Raw genomic sequence first — 26119 nt, 5'->3', positions numbered from 1 at the left:
GTTTTAATTCTGTAACCCAGTAATCTCCAGTCTCATACCCCTGTCACACAAACTTCCTGTGCCACACCATCAGGACATTGCTCCTTATTTACAGCACACCGAGTGAAACTCCCCCATTGGTGTAAAAATCTGTCTCTCTGGCAATTCTCCTGAACTCTGGGGTTCCCAGGGGCTCTCTGGGATAAAGCAGAGGAGCAAAGTCACTGCATTCCAGGCGCAAGGCAAGGACCAGGGCATTGCACTGCAGGTTGTTTGAGGTGGTGTAGGAGGAGGAGTCTCTTCCTTTTGTACCTCCTGCACTGCTATGTAGGAAGAGGCCCAAAAGTGTGACATCCAGATGTGTCACCAGGACCAGGGCCAGGAGCTCATCCATTCCCAGCATCAGGCTGTGTTTCCCATGAGATACAATCTGCACAAACCAATAAAGCTCTGCACAGCAAAGCAAACTTTGCTTTGTACTCCATCCCAGTGCTGCCTGGGTAGGTCAAATCCACAACTGGCAGATGTCTTCTTGCAGGATCTCAGACCTTTCCCTCCCACCTTTTTTGCAGTCAAACCTTATTACTGAAATCAGGACAGAAGGGAAAGCTGTGCTGGTGAGCAGCCTGAAGCAGAACTAAAGGGGAAAGAGGAGTTTTCTTTCCAGCTACCAGAGCTCAGCTGCCTTCTGCCTTAGTCATCCTCAGCACAAGTACTCATCTGTGGTCTTCCTGTTTCCCATATTCCCATTCCACAGCACGATTAATGTATAACAAAACACCCTTTGTGCTGCCTCCAGTGGCATGCTGACTCCCCTTAAATCCATTTGCAGGGTCACCATTCCTCCTGGCACCCGATCCTCACCTTCTAACTCTCCAGCTCCCCTTCTCCGGTTTGCTTTGACTTCTTTCACTCAGACCCTGCCTTTTGTTCACTGAATCTCCTCAGAGTGCTTTCACACCTGTTATTATGTGCCCAACCAAAATTCACCTTCCTCTTTTGCCCACCCAAACAAGGGGGGCCACGATCACCTGGGATGCAGCAGCTTACAGTGCTGAGCAAATGATTGATGGCTACATGGGAATGAGGGAGGGAGACAGCACAAAGGATGGGAAATGGGAAATAAATGGTGAGACAGAGTGTTGGGACTAGGCAATAACCACACATCATGAACTGAAGCAGGGAGGAGCTGAACTTACAGAGTAGGAGGAGTAGCAGATGATGAGAGAGGTGATACTAATTCAGAACCAGACACTTAATTCAGCCAAAATTAATCTCTCTCCATATGAATATATTTGAGATTACTTATAGGGTCAAAAACCACTGTCAGCAACCTGTGCCAGCTTTTTCCTGGTGATATTATGACTGGTTAAAAGTGTTTTTAAAACTCCCCATAAAAAAGGGAACAGCATCCTTTTTTTCCTGAAGAAATGCCCTGTTGGGGTGAGAGTAATAAAGGACAGTGAGCTGACAGCTTAGGATCTAATTCTCATGACTAGCTATCTTCTGGCTTTCCTGGACATATTCCTACACATGTTTAGGACTGGGGGCCACTGGTGTGAAGTTTTTCCTAGAAGAACATTCCTTGTGACTCTTGCAACACTCAAACACCACCCCAGGCCCCTTCTCTGCCTCACTCACTTGATGAGAGAGAAAATCCACTGGTTTATTTTAAGATCATGGCTCAGGAAAGCGTTCTCACCACATTTTTAATGTATAACTCAGAAGGATGTTAGCACTGTATGTTTTTTAATCTCTAAGTTAATACAGCACAAAATTGTGTTAAAAGGCCATTATGTTGGAAGGCACGGTGAGGTTAGGAAATGTTGGATTGAAGCTGCCTGCACATCCTGGCTGCTGAACTGTGTCATGTCACAGGCTTTAGCTGCACAGCTGCACAGCCACCCTCTGAACATCCTCACAACCTTTCTGTGTCTCTGCTGTTCCCTGTGCTGCTTCCTGAGCTCCTCAGGACCCGTGCTGAGCTCAGAATTGCACATTCCACAGAGGTTTATTTCACGGCATCGCCTCGAGGCCTCACAGCAGCCTGAGCCTGATGTGTCAGTGAGCACTTGGGGAGAAGGGGGGTGTCAGCCCCCCAGATGTGTCACAGATGTGGGGCTGGGACAGGAGTGTTCCAGGGGAGCACTGCTGGCAGCAGACAGAGCACAGAAGGCTGGCACTGGGATTTCCAAAGTCAGGAGAGCACCACAGACCCCAGTGGCCCAAAGAAGGCCTCTACTGGCTTTAGGTACACCTTGGAGCATTCAGTGTGCCTGAAAATCAATTTCCACGTGGAGAAAAAGCAGAACATACAATTCCTCAGTTACCATATCATAAATCTCTGCTGCATCCACGTCTAGTATAAAGTCTGAGGCTTATCATCCTCTGTGGGAAATGAGAACAGGCATGTGAAGTGACATTCATTTTTGCCAGTGTGCTCTGCAAATATTTATTACACAGAGAGGATTGGTGAGATGATGGCCTCACCTCAAGGCAAATTTCTCAAGGAAATGTATTTAGTGGTCACAGACCCTTAACTCCCAGCTCTGCTCCACTGCTGCCAGATTTCTCCTGCTGTTATGTTTGTCCTTTTCTCACCTCCCAGAAACTTTCTTTGCTGTTCTTCATCCCTGTGTTTCCTTATCCCAAATGCTCCCTCTTCTCACTGCCTCCCTCTTTTTGACCCCACATTCTCACCTGCCTGTTCCAGACCACTGGTATCACTGTGTTTCAGCTTCCTCTGCTCTGTTCTTTGCTCTTTCTGGCCTCTTTGCTCAGCCAGCCCTCAAAGACTCGCTCTACAGCTCACAGGCCCAGTTTTAAGCCCTGTGAATTTCTCAGTGGGTTTCTTCTGCAGTCCAACACAGCTTCTGCTCAGTGGCTTAGTCCTTCTACATCCAGATTTAAGTAAAAAAAGAGTTTCCCTCATTCCAGTTTCCACTCCTAAATCTGGTGCCACAGAAGCTCTTGGAAAGATGTGAAGTCTGGGGCATTTATGAGGTGTAGAGTATTTCAAATCCCATAGATAAGCTCAAGGAAATCTGATCATAAGCAGTGGTTCCAGATCAACCTCTTCTGGTTTCAGCCTCAACCTGTCCACCCTGTAATTAAACCCTGAATATGCCCCTTTCAGTGAAATTTTCAAAGAAAAAAATGTAAATGCTTAGATGCTAACTGCCGCTATGAAAATGAGCATGCCACAAAAAAGTACCCCAACAAATTAGTGAGCATAAAAAGCTTTAGTATAAGCATGAGGCTCAGCCTGCAGATTTGCTGATCCTTTTGGATGAACCTTTTAGTAGTTTAGTGGTGGACTTGGCTGATAGTTGAACTCAATGATCTGGGACCTTTTCCAGCCTAAATTATTTTATGATTATGTCACTAACACAATAATTTGCAAATACAATAAGAAAAACCCGGCTTATCAATGAAATTCATCACTACTAGATCAACATGCAGCATCCCAGCCCTCCATTCCACTTATTCTTTCACCCCTGCTCTGAACATGACACGCTATGGAGCAGAATCCTGTGGCTGACTAACAAAAAGGCAAGGAGAAAACAGATGTGCTTCAAGAAAACAGCTCTGAGAGCCTCCCAGCTCAGAGCTGTCTCAGCCTGGATGTCTCTGCACAAGCAGGGGCTGATGGCAGGGCTGGTCCTCACACCCTGCACCTGGCAGCAGCTGCACCTCGGAAATACCCAAAGCAGCCTCCATTCCCTGCCTTTCCCTGGACCACTAGATGGCAGTTCCCATCTCCAAACGGGGCTCATGAATTTTATGATTGGCTTTTCGCAAATATTGAAATGAATATTATATGTGCTGTGTTAGGAAGCAATGCTGTATTAAGGCTCTTAAGTAGTGTGTTAAATATAGTTTTAGGTTATAAAAAATGTTAAAATAGAAACTGTGCTATGGAAGATGCTTTTGTTAAAGAAAGGACTTGCAGCGAGATAGCAGCCACAGGACACCTGAATCTTTCAGAGAAAAAGAATTTATTGCTCCATAATCAGAGGAAATTAACTTCTTCCTGCCTTCAGGATGCTGTCAGGATTCAGAGGAAAAAGTTGATAATGACCAGACAGAATCCTGTGTTTGAATGGAATTTATGCATCGTGTATGAAGTCTATGAATATGCAACAGGCTGCTGCTTTTTAAGGGTTAATCCTCTGTTAACATGGGGCCTTTTTGGGGCTTATTGTGCCCAGAAAAGGTACTTGGACCATCTATAACTCTTTGTCTCTATTGTCTCATATTGTCCTAATTCAAATTGTCCAAATTATTATTACCCTAATTGCATTACTATTTTTTTAACCATTTTATTACTTTTAAACTTTCCAAAAGAAGCGCTTGGCGTTTTTCCCAGCTGACTCACCCAGAATTTGACGAGGAAGAAAGCGTTCTGCGGCCCCTTCCCAAAGAGCTCCTTCAGGCCGCCCTTCTTCTCGGGGAATTTGTCGTAGATCTGGCGGATGTCCACCGACTCCAGCAAGGGGTCGCTGTAAGAATGGTTGGCGTGTCCGATGTGCACGAAGAGGTGTTTGTTGTACTGCAGGGCAGAAACAGGGAAATCAGCAAGGGGAACAGAGCTGTGCTCCCATGGACTGCATCACTCCCTCCTGGCACTGGGATTTTCTGCAGTATGGTTGCCAGGAACAGCTTCACTGATTGTGGCACACATCCTTGTGAACAAGGGTCAACATCAAATAAAACCCCTGTGTCCCCACTGCAAGCCCCAAAGCCTCTGCAAGGGGGTCATTTACACTGCAAGGCCCAGTGGCAGCACGGTGATAAAGAGCCCTTCAGTGGGCATAAAAAGATGAATTGCTCAGGAGAAAAGCCTATTTTTGCTCCTTTAAACAGCGAGTTTTAATGGCCTGTGTCCTCAGAGCCTGAATTTCTGCTGGTGCCACAGAGCCCGCTCCTGCACATTGCAAACCTCTATCTCAAGTAAAAAGAGATGGAGGGCATTTCCTTTTGACTGCAGGATGACAAGAAGGCCAGTTACTCTGCACTGCTGTTCCTACAGACATTGTCCTCCTGTATTTCAACCCATGTAATATTCAAGAGCCCAACTTTTCCCCCTTCCCTCGGGAGCCAGCTCTGTAGATGACCATCCCTGCCAAAACACATTCGGCCTCAATTTCCCATTTCTTAACTTCATCCCATCACACCTCACTATAACCACAGCAATCACCTTGGCAGCGCCTCTCCTGTCTGGGGGACACCCTTGGCCCAGTGAAGTCCACCCCAAAGGAGCCCAACACGATCTTTTAGGGGCTGCCATTCCTCCAAGAGAACCTTTCAGCACCCGAAACGAAGCTGGAAGGATGAACACCAGGAAAGACCCTCCAGCAGTCAGTCAGCACCTCCCAGGGCCACCAGAGCAGGGTGAAGGAGCTCCAGAGGGGCAGGATTAAACACTGGGGGCTTTCCCCACGCAGATCACAAAACATTTCGCTAACTCAGTTAAGGGAAAGCTGACATGCAGTCAATGAACACTAGAGAACCCTGTTACACTGAACAGATGCTGTACATAAGGGGCAATTCCCAAAAGCTAGGCACAAATAAAATATTTAAAACCCCAAAGCAAACCTCATTTAAGCTATTTTGTTTACAATGTACCTGCTGAATGAACAAATTGAAGTGACAAATCTAAATGAATTGGGCAACCACTCAGAGCCTTCCTTCGGTGTGAGCAAAGTCTTCCCTAGCAGATGTCCAAAACTCTGGGGAAAAGGAAATGGACTGGCTGGATTTCTGCACTTATGAAATGAAATTGAAATCTATTAAAAAATCATCTAGCACAGTGAAATCTGAATTTAGAACCAGAGAACACTCATCTGGGTATGGGGCCAAAAACGAGATACAGCCTGTGTTTTCTCGCAGGGTTGTATTTCTTTCTAAATTTTGTAGAAGGAAAAAGGAAAACATAACATCTCATTAAGGCATTTCCACAAGCAAAAAAACCTGGGGATTGTTTCCTCTCAGTCTTCTCTGCTGGAGTTGTTCCAGGTTGTATAAATAACCACATTTTTATGGAAACAGAATCGAGGGCTCAGATTCTCCTGTAAATTGTCCTCCTCCCCAAAAGGGTGTCTCTCTCCCAGCCCAAAGATGGCTGGGGAGGCAAGGGGGAAGGGAGAGCTGCATTTTACAGTTTGGCCACTGCAAACTCCCAAGACAATTCACACACTGTGCCTTATTCTGCAAGCCAGGCAAATATACAAATTGCTCAGGATCCGAACTTCAGCAAAAGCAAACACATTTATAGGGGCATGGAGCATGAAGTCTTAATACTCTTTAAATATAAAAGCAGAGTTGGAGGCAGCTGCAAAGCTGCCACAGTTGTCTGCAGAGCTCGCCAAAGCACCAGATGCTGCTGCAGCAAAATTTCTGAGCGGGTACAGTAGGACAGATGGTATGACATCACCTGACAACATTCTTAGGACAGAAATGTTTATTTTGATATTGCAATGTGTGATTATTTTCTCCTTATGTTGCTGCAATTCCTATGCTAAGTACAATCATTACTAAGCTAATTAGACACGGCATATTTCTGCAAACTAACAAATGATAATGCAGTACTGGAGCAGGGTAAATGGATACTGAAATGATCCCTATCGCCTTTAGACAAACACGACAGCAACTGAGGCATGGATAAAGGCAAAGGAGCAAAGTTTTCTCCCTATATTTTTGCACCCATTAGTGTCTGAAAAGCTTTAAAACATCCTCGTTATATTGATAATTCGCTGTTGATTTAGACTGAGTATTCCAGAGTCATTGAAGTGCATTAGTTGCTGAGGAATTTACTCACACCGAAGCATTTAAAGGATTTGCATCTGGCATAGGGGCAATAATGTGCTTTAGATGCCATAAACCAGCACAAGTCAAATCCTGTATTTTCTAAGTACACAAGAACAGGAAGAACATTCCCAGCTCTGTCTCCTGTGTCTGCATTTACACGACATGCCCTGGAGATGGCCGCCTCTCAAAGCTGAGCTCCTTCCCTTAGAAAAATTCCAGCTATCCAAAGAATGCAGTAAAGCCATGAAATATGACTGTTGTCAAATAATACCACGAGAAAAATTATAATCCACTTAGGAATTTAAAAGAACCAAGACAAATTGCCAATGGCAGGGGATGCAAGCATTTAAGCTGGTGCAGAACAAAGACAAACCACCTACACCTGCTCTATCAGCCAGCACGTGTACTTGCAAAAGCTCCTCACCAGTTTTGCCCTTATCTCCTGGCACAAGCACACAGATCAGCACATGGAGGGGTGAATGACTCCCCATGCACAGGGTGATGTAGATGCTGAGCAGGGAGGAAGGCAGGGGGCAGCTGTTTCCGTGGGGATGACCTTGCTCATGGGCACAGCAGCTGAGTGCAAGGGTGCTTCGATGCTCCCAAATCCCACTGGCACACCTGCCCAGTGCTCCTGGGGGCAGCCAGGCACTGGGGTATCAGCAACCTGTGTGCAGCCCTAACCCAAACCCTGCCCAGCCTCGGCTTTGCTGCCGTATCTCATAAATCTGAAACGCTTTAATTTCCTGCTGATGTAAGAAAATCGCTTGGTCTGCCAACAAGTTTTCTTATTTCTACCAAAACACACTAGTAACTGAATATTTAATTCCTGCTGCTGTTGTCCTCCACTGAAGCAGATTGGGAGTTATAAACATGACATTTTAATGCTCTAACTGGAGTCTGTAGCAAGTCCTGTTGTTAAGGTTTTTAACACATTCCTGTGAAATGTTAACTGAACTTTCTGTGATGTATGCTACCACACAGCTGCATGGGCAACCTGGTTTTTCATGGACCTCCCTGCATTCAGACTCCTGCCTGGACCTGCTCAGGGATTGAATCAGAAATGTGAAGCAAAAGGGGGTTTTGGGTGACTTTATGGTTGCAGTAGTAGGAGAGGTAGGTGATGAGGGAAGGCAGTTCCCTGACACCTCAATGTTGCCCAGCACTTCCCAGTGTGAAACTGGGACTGCCTGCTTGGGCAAGGTGCTTACACAACGTTTCCATCAGCTTTTCTGCAACAGGGAAGATGCATCTTTCAGCTCTGGCCTGCCTGATTTCAGACCCTGCAGCCCCACTTCCAGAAGTGCTGAGTGCTCAGATGGGGAAATTATGCCTGACTATAGGAAGCTCTCAATAATGTTAAGTATTCTGCAAAATCAAGCTCATGACAAATCAAAGGGGACCCTCAAAATCAGTGGCCCATTCATTCTTTTGCACCTGAACTTCTTGGTTTGTCAATTGTGAGTAATAATGCTCCTTCATCCAAAAAGACTGCACTAGCACATCTGTGAAATGCAAATGGAGGGAATTATTAATTCCATTTGGAAGGGAGGTTAGACAGTGCACAGCGAGCAGGGCACGGGGCCACGCATTTCAACAGCAGAAGAAAACAAACTACTGAATAGTTGCTTATCAGAGAAGGGCCATCTACATCTCCCCTGAATGCAGCAGAGGAACAAATGAGCACGTGAGCATGCCATTATCTGCTCTCTGCAGAGCAGAGCAGGGGATGTTGCCCAGTTTTGGGGTGGGTGCAGGGGAGCTGTAGGACGAGTTGGGGACATGCAGGGCAGAGGCACAGGCAGCTGCAAAGCCCTTGGGGCGAGCCAGGACAGCTGCTGGGGGCAGGCAGAGGGGGGAATTCACAGCCACAGCCCACCCCACGTGTGCCCTGCAGTTCCAGTTTTGCTGGGAGATCTCCCTGGAAAGGAGGAGAGGCCCATGGAGGCAGCAGGGAGAGCACAGCCAGGTGCCAGCCAGGTTTTCAAAGTGCTTTCTTGGGACTTCTAGCTATGGAGACCCAAAAATGAGCATTTCACAGAGATGAACGCTTGCATCCCACGGCCAACGAGCAGCTCTCCAGCACGGCAAAATAAATGAGCCTTGTGCTCAGCAAAACTTCCTGATTCCAGATTAAAATGACCTCCAGTGCAGAGTCTGCAGCTCTGAGACATTCATCCTAATGTGAGTTTGCTTTCTTGTCCTTTCACATCACAAAGACACTAAACCAAGGACTTCCTTGTGACTGAAATGCTGGACTGCTTTTTCTACTGTTCACAGGGAGTACAGAAAGGATAAACAATCCTTGCAACAATGGATATTGTTCAAGGATGGAGGGCTTCTTTTGAAAAGATCTCATTTATTTTTCATCACTTAGGTGGTTTGATTAACTTTGGTGAGTTTTACTGCATTTGGCTAATGATGGCAGGCTGTTTTTATGGCCCTTGAGCAATTGCTTTCCCTTTCTGGTTCTCAGGCACAATTCTCCCCGGGCTCACAAAGTCTTTTTACAACAACAATAAAACCTGAATTAAAACATAAAGAATGTTTTATTTCTTCACCACTTTTTAAAATACATTTTGAAATTTGGACCTAACGCAATCTGACAGTTTGGATGGGTGGACTAGTACTGAAAATGTCCATCAGCCATGTTCTGTATGGCCCTATATAGATATTTTAAATGTAAAGCTGTCTGACGTGCTCACAATTTAAATAAATGTGACAGCAAAAGCAAGAAGCCTCAAAAAAGAAGAAAAGGCTTTTTTTGCTGCATGGTGATAGGGCTTTTTCTCTGATATATATTCTCTTTATATATATATATATAAAGATTTTGAATTATTTTCATTTCAGTTATAGTCTTTGAATTTTATATCTGCTTGTGTAGCAGTCAGTTGCTTAGATCCTTTCTAACCTGCCTTCATGCTCACTTAATATTTGTTAGGAAACATGGGATTGCTTGGTTTGAGCATTTGTCCTGAACTATCACAGCACCACTGGAATAAAAATGGAAAGCTCCCATTAAGGAAAACCTGTCTTGGAAGCAACAGATGGGCACAAAAACTGCTCCATCTGCTGAGAACAGAGTTATACAGGGCAGGGAATAATCAAAGGTCCAAACGCTGCTGCTTGGCCCTGCAAGGGAAACTCCTATGCACCATTTAGGAATCGTACTTAAGCACAAAATGCCACATAAAGAAAATACAGCTTGACATTCATAAACTGAATTGATTTTCATGGAAAAGGTGGAGCAATTTTACCCATCCTCACTGCAGAGTCAGTGTTCCACTATTTTGCCATCTTGTGTTCCCCAGACTATCTTCTGCCATGCAGAGTTACAGTGAGGGTTCCTTATTGTTTCCTTTCTATATTTTTCCCTTTTGCAAATGGAATAATTTTGTGTCTAAACAAGGAAAAAGATCAACAGATCAACAGCTGTCCACAAGTGAGAGGACTCTATGGAGCTGATTCCCAACCCTCCAGAATGCCCAATCTAAACTAACCTCTGAAAGTGCCTGGCACTGAGCTTTTTAGAAAACTTTTAAACACCATTTACCCTTGGAAGAGCCACAGAAATGCTGCAGGCCCCACTCCCACCAGGAATTATTCCCTGTGGTCGGACCTTCGTGCCCATGCACAGCCCCACTGCAGGCTGAGGGAGCCACCACAGCTGACAAACCCAAATTTCTCATTTCTGGCCAGGAATAGGGACTGCAAGGGGTCTGCCAGGATCAAGTCCTGATCCCAATAAACCAAATAAAATGAACAATAAAAGTTCAATAAGCTTCCAGGTTACAGTTGGAGGTGGAATTGCTCTACTTGCCTCTAGCACTATGAGGCTTTCTGGCCTGATTTTGGGCTGGGGGAGAGAGGGAGGAAGGGTCACCTTTGTTTAATGAAATGTTGGAAGCACACTTGATGAAGATGCTAATTTATGTAATTTTCTGTGAGAAGTCAGCAATGCAATGAATCTCTAAGTGTCCTTTTTCAGAAGATAGAGGAGAACTCCCTCACATGTCTCCTGTAGCAGCACACAAACACATTCATTTCTGAGGCCAGCAGAGGCACAAAGGAGATGCTGCAATCACAGCACATGCCTGCAGGACTTCATGAGCACAATGTGGAAACACACTCAGGTCACCTGCCTCGCTGATTCCATGTGAAAAGTAATAAACCCCCATTTTTCCTCTGCTGTGCAAACTGTACCTGCAGCAAAACAGCCCCACAAAGAAAGGTGGGCAAAGCTGCAGGAGGAATTCACATTTTCTGCAGAGGCACCACAGGAGGCTGGGGTTGCTCTCACCTCCAAGGAGAGCTCTTGGTCTCATTTTTACAGTGTTACAGCTTTTTTTAAAACAAGTCTGGGGAGTTTGATGCTCCTGCTTGTCCTGGAAACCCTCCTGAATAAAAATGCATTTGAAGGGTGGGTTTCTCAGCAGGCTTCTTGCAAGCTGGGACAAGACCCAGTGGGCCTCTGCACCCTCAGGAATTTCAAATAATATCAGTTTGCTCCAAAGAAGGCTTCACAGTGCTTGTGGGGCCATCCTGGGTAACCATGCCTCTGTTCACACCTCCCCTGCCTCCCTGCAGGGCCAGAGCTGCTCAGCTGCCCAGCCCTGTTTGCTCCCTCTGACACAAACACCCCACCACACCAGCACAGGAGCTTTGTATATGGATTGATGGTATAAAAACCTCCAGGAAAGGGATAATTAGGTGGCAAAACAGCCAATGAGACTGCACAGAAGTAAGATTTCATTCACACACAGACAGCAAGGCTGAGCATCACGTGGCCACATCGTGTTTTCCCAGTAACCTGGAGCACACGCACACACACACACGCTGGTGTGGGGCAGGCTGGGGATGGCAGAGCCCAGAAATCAGCAGGACACGTTCCATGGGGTCAGCAAGGGCTGGGGAATCCGTGCATGGATAAGGGTGACTGCTGGGGAGACCTGGATGTGGTACCCAGAAATCCAAACCTCTGCCCAGAGGGACGCAGGGCTGGGGTGGAGGGGGTGCTCCAGAGGGGCCTGGAGCACTCTGAGGTGAAGCCCACCAGAGGCAGGGCTGCCATGAGACCATGGGAAGGCAAAGGGGTCCAGGGAAACCCTGGAAATTCAGGTGAGCACTGAGAGAACTGTACCTGCTGCCAAACATTTGCTGCCCTGAGAGCCCAGGCAGGCTGGCAAAGCTGCCACTCAGCAAAGCAGCACCCTGCCACGTGGTGGGTGCATGGACAGCTGAGACAGGGTGTGTTTTCACTGGGATCTGGCCCTGCCAGCAGCATTCCTCTGTTGTAAGGTTTCTGGGCTATGTCTCCAATCCCCACAGCGCAGGGTAAACACTCCTTGGATAACACCAGAGCCCATTAATGCTATGGTTTCCAGTGCTGGATTATAAAAGCAAAATGATAGCTTCTCTCTTCTCAAGGCTACTGTATTTTGCCAGGAATCTGAACAAAAATGGCCCGTCCATATCACCCATTCAGGACAGTATTTGCTTTTCAGAAATTATCTCGAAAAAAATTCTCAGGTTCCAGCTGAAAGAAGTTCTTTCCATTTATTTGCAATGCAGTAGAATCAGTGCTAGGCTACCTAGCTCTTGGTAAATATATGGGGATTAATGTCAAGGTTCAAGGCTTACTGGAGTAATGACACATTACAGCCAACTTCAGAAACTACCCTTACTATACCCTACAGTATACAGACTAAAAATTAAAAGAAAATCTAAAACTTCATTAAAAAAAACCTCAATATGCAATATGCACGCTTTCTGGGCAAGTCCTTAATTTTGTTTTGGTTAGGAAACAGATTAGGCTTTAACTTAGAGTTCAAGCACTGAATTCTTGCCAAGAACACAATGCAATTTGGTACACCTGCTAAACTAGGTCAGCAGCGAGACAGGCGCCAGAGCAAACCCTGCCTGCTTTCACAGAGGCCCCTGGCTGCTGCAAATGGGGGAAAAGAGGGCAAGAGAGGAAAACACAGTCCTGGGGTGAGAGGAATACTGCACAGAGCAGCAGTGAGCACAGAGATACAGGAGTATTCCACCATACGTGATGGAAGGCGTGTCCAGAGGGTGGGGAGCAAAGGAGCAAAGCTGGAGATCAGGAGTAGGGGAGCAAAGCTGAGGATCAGTGGACACAAGGGCAATAAATACTCACTGATTCAGGGTCCCTCTGCTGCTCAAGGAAAGCTGAAAACTCCACCAGCCTGAGCTTGGTCGTACCGATGGATCGGCCCTGCCACGCAGGCACGGAGGGGGCTGGAGCTGATGTGGGCTCAAAGCCTGCAACACAGGAAACATCTGCATCAGGAAGCTGACACTTCCTCAGCTCATATCTGCTCAATTAAAAATAATTGGGAATTATGCATGGGGCCCTTGGATATTTATATTAATTTTAGCAAGTAATTAATTCAGGATGAGTTAAAATTGGGAAAACTCAGGGTAATGTGTAGAAAAAGAGATGGCAGCCCAGCAATCTAATAGTGGCAGAAAGAAAACTACTACTACTACTACTTTGCTTCCTTGGGGCTGTAACTCACTGTAGAATTTTTGTTTAAATTATATACTAGATTGCAGAGATTTATAGAGACTTCACCTGGACCTACAGCTGCATCCTTCCTTGGAAGGCTCACAGGAGACATTCCTGCCTTGGGAGGCAAGAGAACTGACTCCATTTCTGGCTCCTAATGTGCCACATGGTACAGGTAAATCACCCCTCTTTTTCCCTGTTTCTGCTGCCACTCTCAATTCCCCTCTCCTATTTAGAGTACCAGCTCTCCAAGGCAGGGACTGTCTCTTACTACGTATTTGCACATTGGGTCTTGACTTCTTTTGGAGCTTTTAGGCATCATTATGATACAGCTAATAATAAATAATTACTGTAGAGAGCTGAATCATACCCTAAAAAGAAAAAAAAAATGTTTCAAATTGATAATAAAGAGAGAATGACATGATCTAGATAGAGAAGGGATGTTAACCACCCTCTCTAATTCACCTCAAGAGAAGGAATAAATGCTCTCTCTTGGTCCTCATTGTAGAAAATTGGACAAGAAGGAAAGAAAACTGTAAAGGAAGAGGAAAAGGCAGCAGCTCACAGGCAAAACTCATCTTGGAGAGACACAGGCACAAGAAAGGCAGGGGAGAGGCACCAAAAGTACGAGAATAAAGATTATCCTGGACTAGGCTGAGAAGCAGGGAGAGGTCAGAGGCAGTGTGTGAACATATCCCATAAAGGGAATGTGGTACCTGACCCCAACCCTCAAATTCAGGCAATGAAGGTGTGAGGCTCGTGCAAAACAGGGAATTACAAAAATCACTGGCCAGACATGAACAGGAATTCTAATGGAGCAAAAACTCATGCACGAGTTTTGTCTGATTTAGAAATACTGATGCTCCTAATTCTGAGAGAAAACATGGATGGCTAAAAGAAGACAATAGAAAATACCTGTCTTAGAAAATAATGTTATAAATTAGGGATGTCAAGAAAAGGGCATTCTCATGAATGCAGAAAAATAGCTTTAGTTCAAAGCATTAAATAGCAGCAAGTTAGAAAATCATAAAGAATTGGGTAGGAGTCAAAAACTTGCTACACAGAGTCAGAAGCATTGGGGGCATTTGGCAAGGGAGACATAACATGAGAAATCATCTGCAAAGAAATAATGAGCTTTCATGAAGTCAGGCATGGAAAGAACCTGGGAAAAGTAGCAGGGAAGTAGCCATGGGAAAGGCTTGATCAACTTGAGCAATGAAATTCAGAATAAAATTAGGTACTTATCAAAGTGGTACCAGGCAAAGCAGGACCTCCAGGAGGGGATGAGTTATAAACAACCTGATACACAGAGAAGTTTTACACTTATGGCTAAGTGTATATGATATTGGGAGGGGTTTTAGGCTCAGTTTAAAATAAATTAAGGTGTATTCTTGTTACAGAGCTATTCTAAGGGAAACGTTCATCCTATTACTCATTTTTTACAGTAATTCCTACAATACAGAGCGCTGACTGGAAATCACACATCACAACTCCTTGCATATGCATTAGTGCTTCCTACCTAAAAAAAAGCCCAAACACAATGATTTCCCCTAAGATATAATATAGGACACTATATATATATATATATATATATATATATATATATATATATATATATATATATATATATAATAGGACACTGGGATTGATGCTTCCTTTGGCTGGAGGACACATGAGATCCTGAGCAGCGGCTCTGCCCAGGGCAGAAGTTAATAAATCACATTCAGTACAAAATTCAAGTATTTTTAAGGCAGAGGATGAATGGGAGGATTACCTGAGATGGGAGCTGTGACTGATGGCTGTATAGGATAGGCCTGCTGAACGAATGGCTTGACACTGCAAAAAAGAGATGCACAAAAATCACACACTGTGCCACCCACAGGAAATTCCATCAGAGTCACACAGTATAGGAGAATAGGTGCCTGATGAGCTTACCCACAAACAAATCTCTTCTTTGTAGAGCATATTTAACAGACAGACAGCACAGAGGGAATAGAGGGGGTGAGAATTACAGCCAGGGGTGGGCACTGCTGGGACTCCCAAAGGACACAAAGGAGGGTGCCCATCTGGAATTCAGCCTCAGTTTTGAGGTTTGGGATCCCTTATAACTTTTTGAAAGTGAGTTCACATCACTATAAAGGCTCTTTCTTTCCCTGAAACTGTCTTCACCTCCTTTTTGGAAAAATTTGCAAGTTCTTGCTTTGCTGATCTCCCAGAGTGCACAAGCCACCCTTCACACTGCACAGAGAAAAAGCACTTTGGAATTTTCAGACTTACTCTTGCGAGGATCCAGGCTGCCCCGTTTGGATCATGCCCGGCCAAAACTGAAAGAGGAAAAACAAACAAACAGGGCCACAGTTGTTCTCTTTGTTGGAAGGACTTGGGGTATTTTTGAACAAGCACCATTCCTTTTGCAAACTCAAGTCAAAGCATTAATCCACTCATTCCATCTTAGTGTTCTACTGAACGTTGTTAGGGAATACAGGGATTTTTTTGGGACTTACCCCAGGTGCCCCAGGAAATGTAGGACGGGGAATTCCTGGCAGGCCCAGCTTGTTGTGAATAGCAGTAGCTGAGACTATCTGAGCTGATGACATTGCAGCCATGTGCTGGAGTGCTTTGTCCTTTGCTGTCTGATCCTTTAATATGACAATTACATGGAGTCTTAAAACGTTTGGCACAACAAATGGCATTAAATAACTGCAGCTACAAGCACGAAACTAAAAACTTCAAAAGCCACACAGAAAATGCAAAAATAGCAAACCATGCAGGAAAAAAAAAAAATACAGCACAGAGGCTAACACTCAAACTACCTCAAGGCAAAACCTCCTCTCAGACATGCAGGGTAGACCTGAATTCTCACAGTCTGCTCTGCCAACACACAGGAAGCTCTGGCACAGCAAACTACTGCCCAGTTGTTTATCTGGGCAAATTCTGATTTTAAATCAGGCTGGGCTAAGCAGGGCGTGCTCCTGAGGCTCAGCTCTGCCTGCAGGACAGGGAGCACTGAGATTTGAGCTCTGTCATTTCCATCTAAGAGAAGTCTGCCTTTTGTGTTGCCCTGTAAAATGAGAACACAGAACTGCGGCTGACTCGCAAACAGGGACAGCTTTCTTCATGCTTAGGGACATTTTGGATTCAGCTTTACGACAAGCATTTCCAAAGTTAGGTCACAACCATGTAAATGACATCTTAAATGTTGAGTGGTGGTGTTTTACTGATTTACAGTGTTGCCACAGAGAGCTACCAGCCATAAAATTCCCGCTTTTTTGCAGCACACAGGAAGGAGTTTAGGAAAAGGTGGGCTGTTATCAGCTACTTGTGTTAGAGCAGCACTTGGAGTCCAGCCACTGCCAGTCAGGGACGGTCACAGGACAGAAAGGGATGGCTCTTAATGCAGCAGAGTTAACCAGGGGGATGTCTGAGCTCAGGGGAGATGAGCAAACAACAGACTGCTACACCTGCTACAGCAGGGTTCCTCATCCAGAAGTACTGCATTAATAACTACCAATATTTAGGTGTGTCACTTAGAATGAAGGAACACAAGCAGTATTAGGCAAGGATGTTTTGGGTTGTTTTTTTTTTTTCTGCTTATATTTTACAAGCAAAGTAGCAAGCATGCTGGCAAGAGGTGCATGCTCTTATGTATGGTATATGACTTTGCACATATGCTCCCTCCAAAGCTTGTATGTAGTAGTACTATAGGTGAGCAGTTTCTTCCTTTGAACAGCTCCTTTAGAAACAGCACAGGCTGAAAGTACAGGAAAAGCTAGCCAAAAAATTCTGCCAAGCACAGCTAAGGTACATAATACTTGGTTTAGTCAAAATACTTACCATGCTTGTTACCTGGATACAACAACAAACAGTTTATTAAAATGCTTGTGTAGAATAGCAGACTCTTAGCAAAATATGAACAAAATAGTAAGAGACAAAGGAAGAGCAGTTTGCTCAACATTAAATATCAGCTTTAAACAAATGCATTATTTTCACCCAGGGTCTGATTCATTAAAAGGGGGGAAAAATGGGTTTAAAAAGAAAAAAAACCAGCAAAGCCCTGGGGAGAAACAACCCCCAGCTGCCTGTGTGAAAGCTGTGGATACTGGAGGAGAGGGATTGTTGCTGAGAGTGTTTCCCTGAGCTGTGCAAGGAGCCCCTGTGGGACACAGCCTGGAGAGCTGCAGGTGGAGCAGGGCAGAGCTGCTCAGCATCATTCGTGCTCCTGCAGGCAGCCCGTGCCAACATTCCCTGTGCCCCTGCAGGTGTAGCTGTGCCAGCACATTCCCTGTGCCCAGCACCAATCCCTGTCTCGCACTTCCTGTGCACCCTGCAGGTGTGAGCCTGTGCCAGCATCTCCCTGTGCACCCAGCCATCCTGTGCCCCCATTCCCTGTGCTCAGCCATTTCTGTGCCCCCATTCCCTGTGCCCAGCACCATTCCCTGTGCCCAGCCCCATCCTGCTCGCATCATCTGTGCCAGCCCATCCCTGTGCCACACCATTCCCTGTCCGGCACCATCTGCCCGCACCATTCCTTGTGCAGCCCATTCCGTGCTCAGCACCATTCCCTGTGCCAGCTCATCCCTGCCAGCACATCTGCCGCCATCTGCTCAGCCCTCCTGTGCCGCCCATCTGCTCCATCATTCCCTGTCCAGCACAATCCTGTGCCAGCACCATTCCTGTGCCCAGCACTTCCTGGCTCAATCATTCCTGTGCCACCATCCTGTGCTCGCCATCCCTGTGCAGCCCTTCCTGTGCCCAGCCCCATCCTGTGCGCCCATTCTGTGCCCACACATCCTGTGCATCACATCTGTCCTGCACACCTGTGCTCAGCATCTTCTAGCTCAGCATCATTCCCTGTGCCCAGCCGCATTCCCTGTGCACCCAGCACCATTCCCTGTGCCTGCACCATTCCTGTGCCCACTCATCCCTGCCAGCATCATTCCTGTGCATCTCAGCAGCCCGGCCCGCATCATTCCCTGTGCCAGCACCATCTGTGCCTGCACCATTCCTTGCCACATCATTCCCTGTGCAGCATCATCCTGCACTGCAGGGCAGCCCTGTGCCCAGCATCATTCCCTGTGCCCAGCACCATTCCCTGTGCCCAGCCCCATTCCCTGTGCTCCCTGCAGGGTGTGAGCCTGCAGGACAGCCCTGTGCTCAGCTGCCTGAGCAGCTCTGACACCCTGGGCTCACCTGTGCTCAGGGACCCATCCCTCAGTGCAGGGACCAACTCAGTCCTTTCACAAAGCTTGCAGCTTCCCAATAGAAGCACAGGAAGCAGCTCTCTGGCTGAGAGCTGGAGGTCAGCCCTGGCTCTCAGCCCTGCCTGCCCCAGGTGGGAAGGTGTGCACAGGAGGTTTATGCATGGTATGTTTTACTGGCTGCCTTTGGATGTCTGCAGGCTAAAGAGATGTTAGCTGGGTGCTAAGAAGTGGCAGAGTCCTGAGGTTCATGCTGCTCCCCAGACCCCTCTACACTCTTGCACAGCAAGAAGGACCCTCCATCATGAAAAGATGGAAGGGAGATTTCCTGAAGCAATATGGAGATCTAGCCCTACCAGATTTCTCTGTTCCACCCTTTTTGTGTAAGCACAGCTGGCTTGGAAATGCCAAACCATGAGAGTCTCACAGAGCCTGCTGAATCCTACCAAAAACCAACATTCAGGGGATCTGTGTCCTGTGTGTAAAACAAATGACACAGGAGACATGTGCATCTGGCTCCTAGCAATCTCCAACACCATGTGAAGCTGCTTTTGTCCCTACCTTGTTGTTCTCCAGACCTGCTGGGGCGCTGCAGGCTCCCCTCCTGCTCTGCCTCCTGCCTGCCCCAGCCATGCCTGTGCCACCACATCAGGATGTGCCTGTGCTTTGCCAAGGGGACAGACTCCTCTGGATCCACTAGCAGATGGAGCTAAACTAAAGGAGAATTTAAAAGTAAAAGCTTTGTCAGGGCTATTAAAGTCCATTCCTGGGAGTTGAGGTAGGTTATGTCTATGAAATTGTTCTTCTTGCCTTGCTTTATCCCTCTGAAGTCTCTGGCTATTTCTCTGCTGGTGTTAGTGCAGTCCAGGAGGAGCTGTATTTATTTCTGCCTTGTGAGGCACTGAAACCAACTGAAGTGCATTACCTTCTGCAATGTTACTGCCATCCAAGGACTAGAACGGGAGCCTGGACACCCAGCAACAGTTACAGCAGGCAAATCCCACCCTAACAGGTGAACTAAGAAAAATTACTGAAGATTTACACTTCCTTCAAAATCTGGGGAGCTCTTAGTCACCATTACAGTGAACCTGCTGATCCTGAATTTTAGGGACAGTGACAGGGATTTTTGGAGGGAGAAAACATTTTTTTCTTTTGTGACACAAAATGGTACATGCCTTTCTTCCTACCAATTGCTGCTTTTCATCCTAGAATGATCTGTGTTTTGTGGGGTCGTTCCTCTCATCCTCTTTAGCTGATTACATTTTCAGGAGGGTGGAGAGATGGGGAAAAACCTTTAGAATGAGAGCTCAGACAGGCAATCCTTGCAACAGGGCTGGTTTTGAGGTGTTTCAACAACCCCCCCAGAGTTTCCCACTGGTGACAAATCTGATTTCGTACATCAGGCCAGTACACTCCAATGGGAAGTTTCACCTTTTGCAGGCTTAGGAATCTTTGCACAGTGGAAAGATCAGCTTTTCCCAATGTACCTTTACATTCAAACATGACAGAAATCAAATTCAAAGTCAAATACAGACACTTTTGAGGTCCTGAGTTGCACTGGCAAAAAAGCACCTTCAGCTCCAGGTTCACTTGGAGAGCTGCAAGCTGCCTGTGCTTGTATAATCAAGCAGACTTCATGGTCTTCAAAAATAAATGGGATAGCCACATTTTAAAGCTGATTATTTAGATTGCAATATCAGCTTGTCTGCCACTTAAAAACAAGTGTATGTTGGGGATTTTCGTGCTGTAATAGAGAGCACTCGTAACCAGGAGGGAATGAGGCTCTCTACCCGTCACTTCTGGGATGAAACCTGGTAACTGATTAATAACACACAATGGTATTACATCACACTTCAGGCAGCAAGAGAAGGAATATATCCAATTAAAACGGCAGGGGTAATTTACACAGGCAGATTACAGTAATTACCCAGGTTGGAATTTGGCCAGGACAAATGGGTTAACACCCCTACTCTAAAACAGGAACGTTGTGGGATTTTTAATGACTGCAAATAGTTAAGATTTTGATTTCCTATCTTGTCCAGAAAGGAGTTTGTTTTGCTCTCACTTGTGCTGGTTTGTAAAGCTGGAATAATTTCTTTCAGCCCAATGTGGTTTACACTGATGCAGTAAAATAAAAGTTTGGCCCAGCAAGCTGCAGTCCCGTGCTGAGATTCAGCAGAGGCTTGGGGGGACAGCATCTCCTACTGGATCATTAAATCCTGCTGGAGCTTAAGGTATCCCTTGGATAGGTCCCATCTGGCCCTGACCTGGTTTGACCCTACCTAATTGATGGGCTCAGATGGGATTGCTGCTGCCCAGGAATGACACTGGAGTGAGCAACAGGCTGCACTCACACCCTGCCTTGCCCTCCTCTCGTAAAAATCTTCTGCACTGTGGTACATAATGAGTAATGAATGTTACCAGGGTGGGTTTAGAGTCCAGTCAGTGGAAAACTGGTCTAGTTCCACTAAATCCCTAAAAAATCATCACTGCAGGGGAGACCAGGATGTGCCTCGTGGTTTAGCTGACTGCTTCTGGCTGCAGTTGCACACACTTTGCTTTTGGAAGATGCAAGCTCTAAGCATCTAATGCAAGAAGACTACAACTTTTAATGAATCAGGCCCTTGAGGTTTGCTTTTCACAATTCATTTTGGAATGCAAAATACATAGTTAAATTAGATAATAATAATTCCCCAGTATAATTAATTTATAAATCTTAATATCTACAAAAGCCCTGCATGAAACAAGAGTTTTACATAACAAGCACAAAAGGATTTGTGCTTGACTTTCTTTTAATCCAACATAAACAGAAGAATAATTCAATCAATCAGTTCAAACAAGTTCTTAAACAAAAAAATAAAAACTCTTATCCTAGAATGATACATGGGGCTTTGAATACCATGTTATCTATGACTTTGGGAGTAAAAAAAATCTAAGACAGTATGAGGAAAAGTAAGCACAACAGAGCAGTATTAATTCAAGAAGCCCTAAAACCTGTACCAGTATTTAAAATGCAAAACTTTTCATGTAAGAAAGAAAAAAAAAGACATAAGAAACAACAATTTGTTCACAAAATGGATGTTACAGTAACACTAGCATAAAATAGCTTCCTAATAAGCAATTTTGCAGATGTTATTTCTGCTCAGATCTCGTATTGATTCAAATAACCTTTACAATAATTAGCTGTAGCTCAAAAAAGATAAACAAATCATGACAATATACAATTGTTCTGGACAAAAGATAGAGAGCACTTCAGTGTTTCTAGCCCTGATCTCCAATTTGCTTATTATTAGAGAAGACAGGAGTAAATACAAAAGCTGGCTATTTCAGCCAGGCAATAGCTAATGCCAAGAAGAGAATGCGCATTCAAAGCTGTCCCAACTTGCTGCCTAATGAGTAGCAATTAATCCATCTTATTGTATTTCAAAATGCTGAAGACTCCATTCACATCAAAGGGAATTTTTCAAGGCTTTTATCATTGTTCATTTAAAAAAGTATAGAGCTATCTTTAGCATTTTATAATTGACAACAATATTTTCTTTTTATCTCTAAATGTGGAATGTAGAATAATAGATTTAAAAACATGTAATAGATGTGAACTGTAGGCATTTTAATGTGTCATTTGAATTTTTTGTCTCTGTCTAATTAATCTTGCACTATGAAGAAAATCTGATATGAAAGCCTAAGATAGATGCACGTCCTGCTGTGAACACCTTTACTCTCTGTTTATGTACAACTTCCAATCCATCTTTTGTGCTGAGTGGACAGAGGTGACTTTGGCTCCCTGTCAGTGCAAAGGTGGGAATGCTGTGAGCTGGCACTGTGGGCTGGTGTGTTTGACACAAACACAGCACTGGAGTGTGAAACCTCTGCTCTGCCTGCTGCAGCCTCTGCCTGAGAGGAAATGCCATGAAGAGGAGCCGCCTTTCAGATCTGTCTCCAAGGACAACTTTATCTCAGCCTCTCTTCCCGTTTTCATGAGATTAAATTTCTCTAACTTCAGGAAGATTCTAATGACCTCGGTATATTAGGACTAAAATCTCTAAAATAGGTGTGTTTTCAAGCCGCAAAGAGAATTAAAATGTGTGACATCCCTGGAAGGGCTGGGGGACATTCTTTACTGGTGGTCTTGAAAAGTAGCAATAGCATTTATGGGTGAAACTTCACTTCCTTGCAGGCTATGGATCCATCCTTCCATCCTTCCTCAGTGATTGCAGGCACTTCTCATTGAAGAAAAGGGACTTTTTGCTGGACCAAGCAGAGTTGATGGCATGCAGGTGAGATTGCTGCCTCTCAGGACAGCTTCCAATGCCATGTGTGCAGATAGCTCTGAGATCCTTCCATCCTTGTGGATTTTTGCAGAAGATTAACACAAGAAGATTTGCCTGAATCCTCTCCTCTCCAAGAGCAGGTTTCAGACCCAGGCAGGACAGTAAGATCTCTTGGTACACAATAAACTCAGCAGCTACTTGGGGAAAAGGGTTATTTGTATAAACACTGTCAAACTGAGAGGACAGGAGCAGGGGCCAATGGGACAGATTGGATCAGACACATCTCAAAAGAAAGCTGACACCAGATCCACAGGGGATTTTTTTTTTTTAAAGTAGTAACTGCTTCCCTGGATGCCACCAATCATAGAATTTACAAGTGGCAGCTCACTGTTAAAAACGGTGAGTCGGCCTGGGTGGGAAGCATAGGATCATAGAATGGTTTGGGTTGGAAGGGACCTGAAAAATCATCTAGTTCCAAGCCCACTGCTAGTGGGACTTTTTTAAAAGGTCACCTCCCACTAGACCAGGTGGCTTCAAGCACCATCCAGGCTGGCCTTGAAGACTGCCAGGGCTGAGGCACCCACAGCTTCTCTGGGTAACATCTTCCAGAGCCTCAACACCCTCACAGTAATTTTTTTCTCCTAATATCTAATCTAAACCTATTCTCTTTCAGTTTGAAGCCATTCCTCCTTGTCCTGTCAGTACATGCTTGGATTAAAAATCACAACTGTAAAATCTGTGCATTTAATCTTCTCCTTGGTCACCCCTTCACCAGGGAATGCAGACAGCACCCACTCCAGGACAGCAAGAACCCGTCATCTTTCCAAGGACATTGATGGGGCTCTTCAGGCTGCTGCCAAAATTGGTCCCTGTTGAAACAATGAGCACTCAGAGGTGCTGGAATGTGTCCACCTTCCTTCCTTTTGCACCAGTGATGTCCTTCTCAGGCAGCTTTTGAAGTTCTCTGCAAACTGCTTTGGCAGAGGGGAGTTGGGCTAAATGATCTCCAGAGGTGCTTTCAATCCTAAATAGTCCATGATTCCAGGTGATTCTGAGTGACAGTGGGCCATGCAGGTGGTTCAACACAGAAATAGTAAGCAAAAGGGGCAGTAGCACAAACAAAATGTCTGAAGAAGCGAGGTTCCATCTCAGGTTCAAAACCAGCGGCTTCTGCCACCTCCAGGGAGCAATTGCAGCAGGCAAGGGGAAGGAGAGCTCTCTTCTTCCTAAGGCAGCTCCCTTATGGCACCTTCCTTCATCAAAGTTTCACCTCTTCTGTGTGGGAGGACAAGGCCTGTTGGAGGCTGTCCCTTCTCCAGGAGGGCCCAGAGCAGGGGACAGGGGCCATGCCATGGCTCCTGTTCACTGGGACCAGCACTGGCAAGGCTGAGAAGAAGCAGGTGAAGTGGGCCTGGCTCCTTCACCCTTGCTGGGAACTCCTCAGCTGGGCTGGGGCTGTGCAGGAGTAGCTGGGGAGGTGTCAGGGCTCTGAGGGAGCTCATGGACACTCAGCCAGGACAGGCAGCTCGGCACCCTCCCTGCTGGGGAGGCCTGGAGTGGCTTTTGTCAGCAAGGACAGGGGCCAGCAAAGCTCTGTCACCTGCATGCAGTCTGTCCCCACCGTGGTGTGGCAGACAGGTGAAGCAAATGGCCCTGCAGAGCGTCGGGGCCTGGAGCTGGGGATCTTCCTGAGGCCATCAGTCCCAGCAGTGACACGGCAGCTGCTCTGCTTTCCACCCAGCAGCCCATGGGCAGGGGGGAAAAGGGCAACCAGGTATGAAGCCCTTACAAAATATCTTGTTGTCCAAACAGATCTTCCCTTCTTCAGGCGACTCCTTAAAATGAAAATTCCTCCCAGATCTCTATTTACTGAAAATGCCACCTAGACTAGATGAAATGTTCTTAAGAGTTGGCTACCTCTCTGTTCTTTGGAAAGCTTCAATAAAACTACAGTAGGTGCAGTACTTTAAAATGTTTTTTAATGCTTTGTGTCTTCACATTTTAAGGTATTTTAGGCATTCAGAAAGGGACACATTTTAGAGCAGTAAATCCAATAATTGTGTTTGACTCCTAGGCCTGTATTTGGTACCTACGTGGGCTTTCTGATTTTTGCAGCCCTGAGCTCTCACCAGCCCTCTAAAACTCCAGGAGCTGCTGGTGCTGAGCACCTCTGAAAGTAGGGCCACCTACTTACATACTTAATTTTAGGCATCAAGGCTTGACAATTTGAGCTTAAAATGCTACATATCTCTGTATTATTGCACCCTGGGTTAAGAAGCAGTACGTTTAAGTTGTCTTAGTCGTTCTTTACGAACCCCAACTGCTCAGCCAGTGCAGCTAAAAAGCCAGCCACCAACAGCCAGACAAGCTTGCCAGCATGCTGCCCATGAAAAACCCAGTGCTTCTGTCAGGGAGGCCTGTTACAAAGGCAGGCTGTTATTCCTACTCTGCACTTCCAGGATGGGGGTGAGCATCCGCAGCGCTCACCGCTCGGGGTCTGGAAAGCACAGCCCGAAACGTTCTGCTTTCCAGCTAGAACAAAAACGTGATTTGTTCTCGTATCTGGGTGAAGGAAAAAAAAAAAATCCACTCACACTAAAAGGAGAAAAAAAAAATGGAGGGAAGTAAGAGATTTATAAGCTCTTTCACTTTTTATTTAAAAAAATCGACAGCAAAAAAACTGCAAAACTCCCTCTTCCACTTTTAAATGGTGTGGGAAGAAAACCCAAAAAAATCTCAAGATCTCTGCTGAAAAACTTGAAAAAACAAGCAATCCAAGAAACCCCTATTAAGCATTTCCAAGAGGTTCTTTTCAGCCTTAGAATATATTTTATGGAAGGCAGAGAAAACAGGGACATGTACAATTCATCATGTCAGATTAAGCAAACATACTTAATATTCCCTGAACAGGACTGACTGAGGCTTTCCAAAGATTAAATGTCAATAATTTACTTTAAAAAAAAATTAAATTTCAGGGAATCTTTTAAATAGTGTGTAACTTGAGGTGATACTAGTTTGTAGTCTAGAAACACCATAGAGCAATCTGGATAAGCTGTGCTCTCTGGCACTTGGAATAAATGATCTGGTTTAAGTATTCCTGATATCAGTTCAGAAGCACAGACAAAAAACATTTGGGAATGGAAAACAATTACCCCAATTACTCCTTTACTCCTCTGGAAAAAGCAAAAAAAAAAAAAAAAAAAAGCTAAAAAGCATCTACACAGCTATGCAAAACTCCTGTGTACTTAAATACACTGCTAGGACCGTTAAAAAGCAAAACAAAAAAATGGACTAAGGGGTTAAAAATGAGGTTTAAGTGCTGAGCTGTT

The 26119-nt window shown here is 45.4% G+C and overlaps 1 protein-coding gene across 4 annotated transcripts in view; it reads right to left on the bottom strand.

Annotated features, from left to right (window-relative positions):
• The window catches only part of TEAD1 (TEA domain transcription factor 1), a 151421-nt gene that overhangs the window by 14654 nt on the left and 110648 nt on the right, over positions 1–26119 (bottom strand). For 3 of the 4 annotated variants that reach the window (XM_064715739.1, XM_064715740.1, XM_064715741.1), the window contains 6 exons: positions 17156–17167; positions 15826–15960; positions 15599–15645; positions 15096–15157; positions 12950–13074; positions 4358–4531 (listed from right to left, as the gene is read on the bottom strand). In XM_064715739.1, coding sequence (XP_064571809.1) covers positions 4358–4531; positions 12950–13074; positions 15096–15157; positions 15599–15645; positions 15826–15960; positions 17156–17167 — 555 coding nt within the window. The remainder of the gene's footprint in view (positions 1–4357; positions 4532–12949; positions 13075–15095; positions 15158–15598; positions 15646–15825; positions 15961–17155; positions 17168–26119) is intronic. The other variant, XM_064715738.1, reaches the window with a different exon arrangement.

The sequence above is a fragment of the Zonotrichia leucophrys genome, chromosome 5, assembly GCF_028769735.1.
Source record: "Zonotrichia leucophrys gambelii isolate GWCS_2022_RI chromosome 5, RI_Zleu_2.0, whole genome shotgun sequence".
NCBI classification, from domain to species: Eukaryota; Metazoa; Chordata; class Aves; order Passeriformes; family Passerellidae; genus Zonotrichia; species Zonotrichia leucophrys.
Note: the sequence above shows the minus strand (reverse complement) of the source record. Positions and strands in the feature narration are given on the sequence as shown.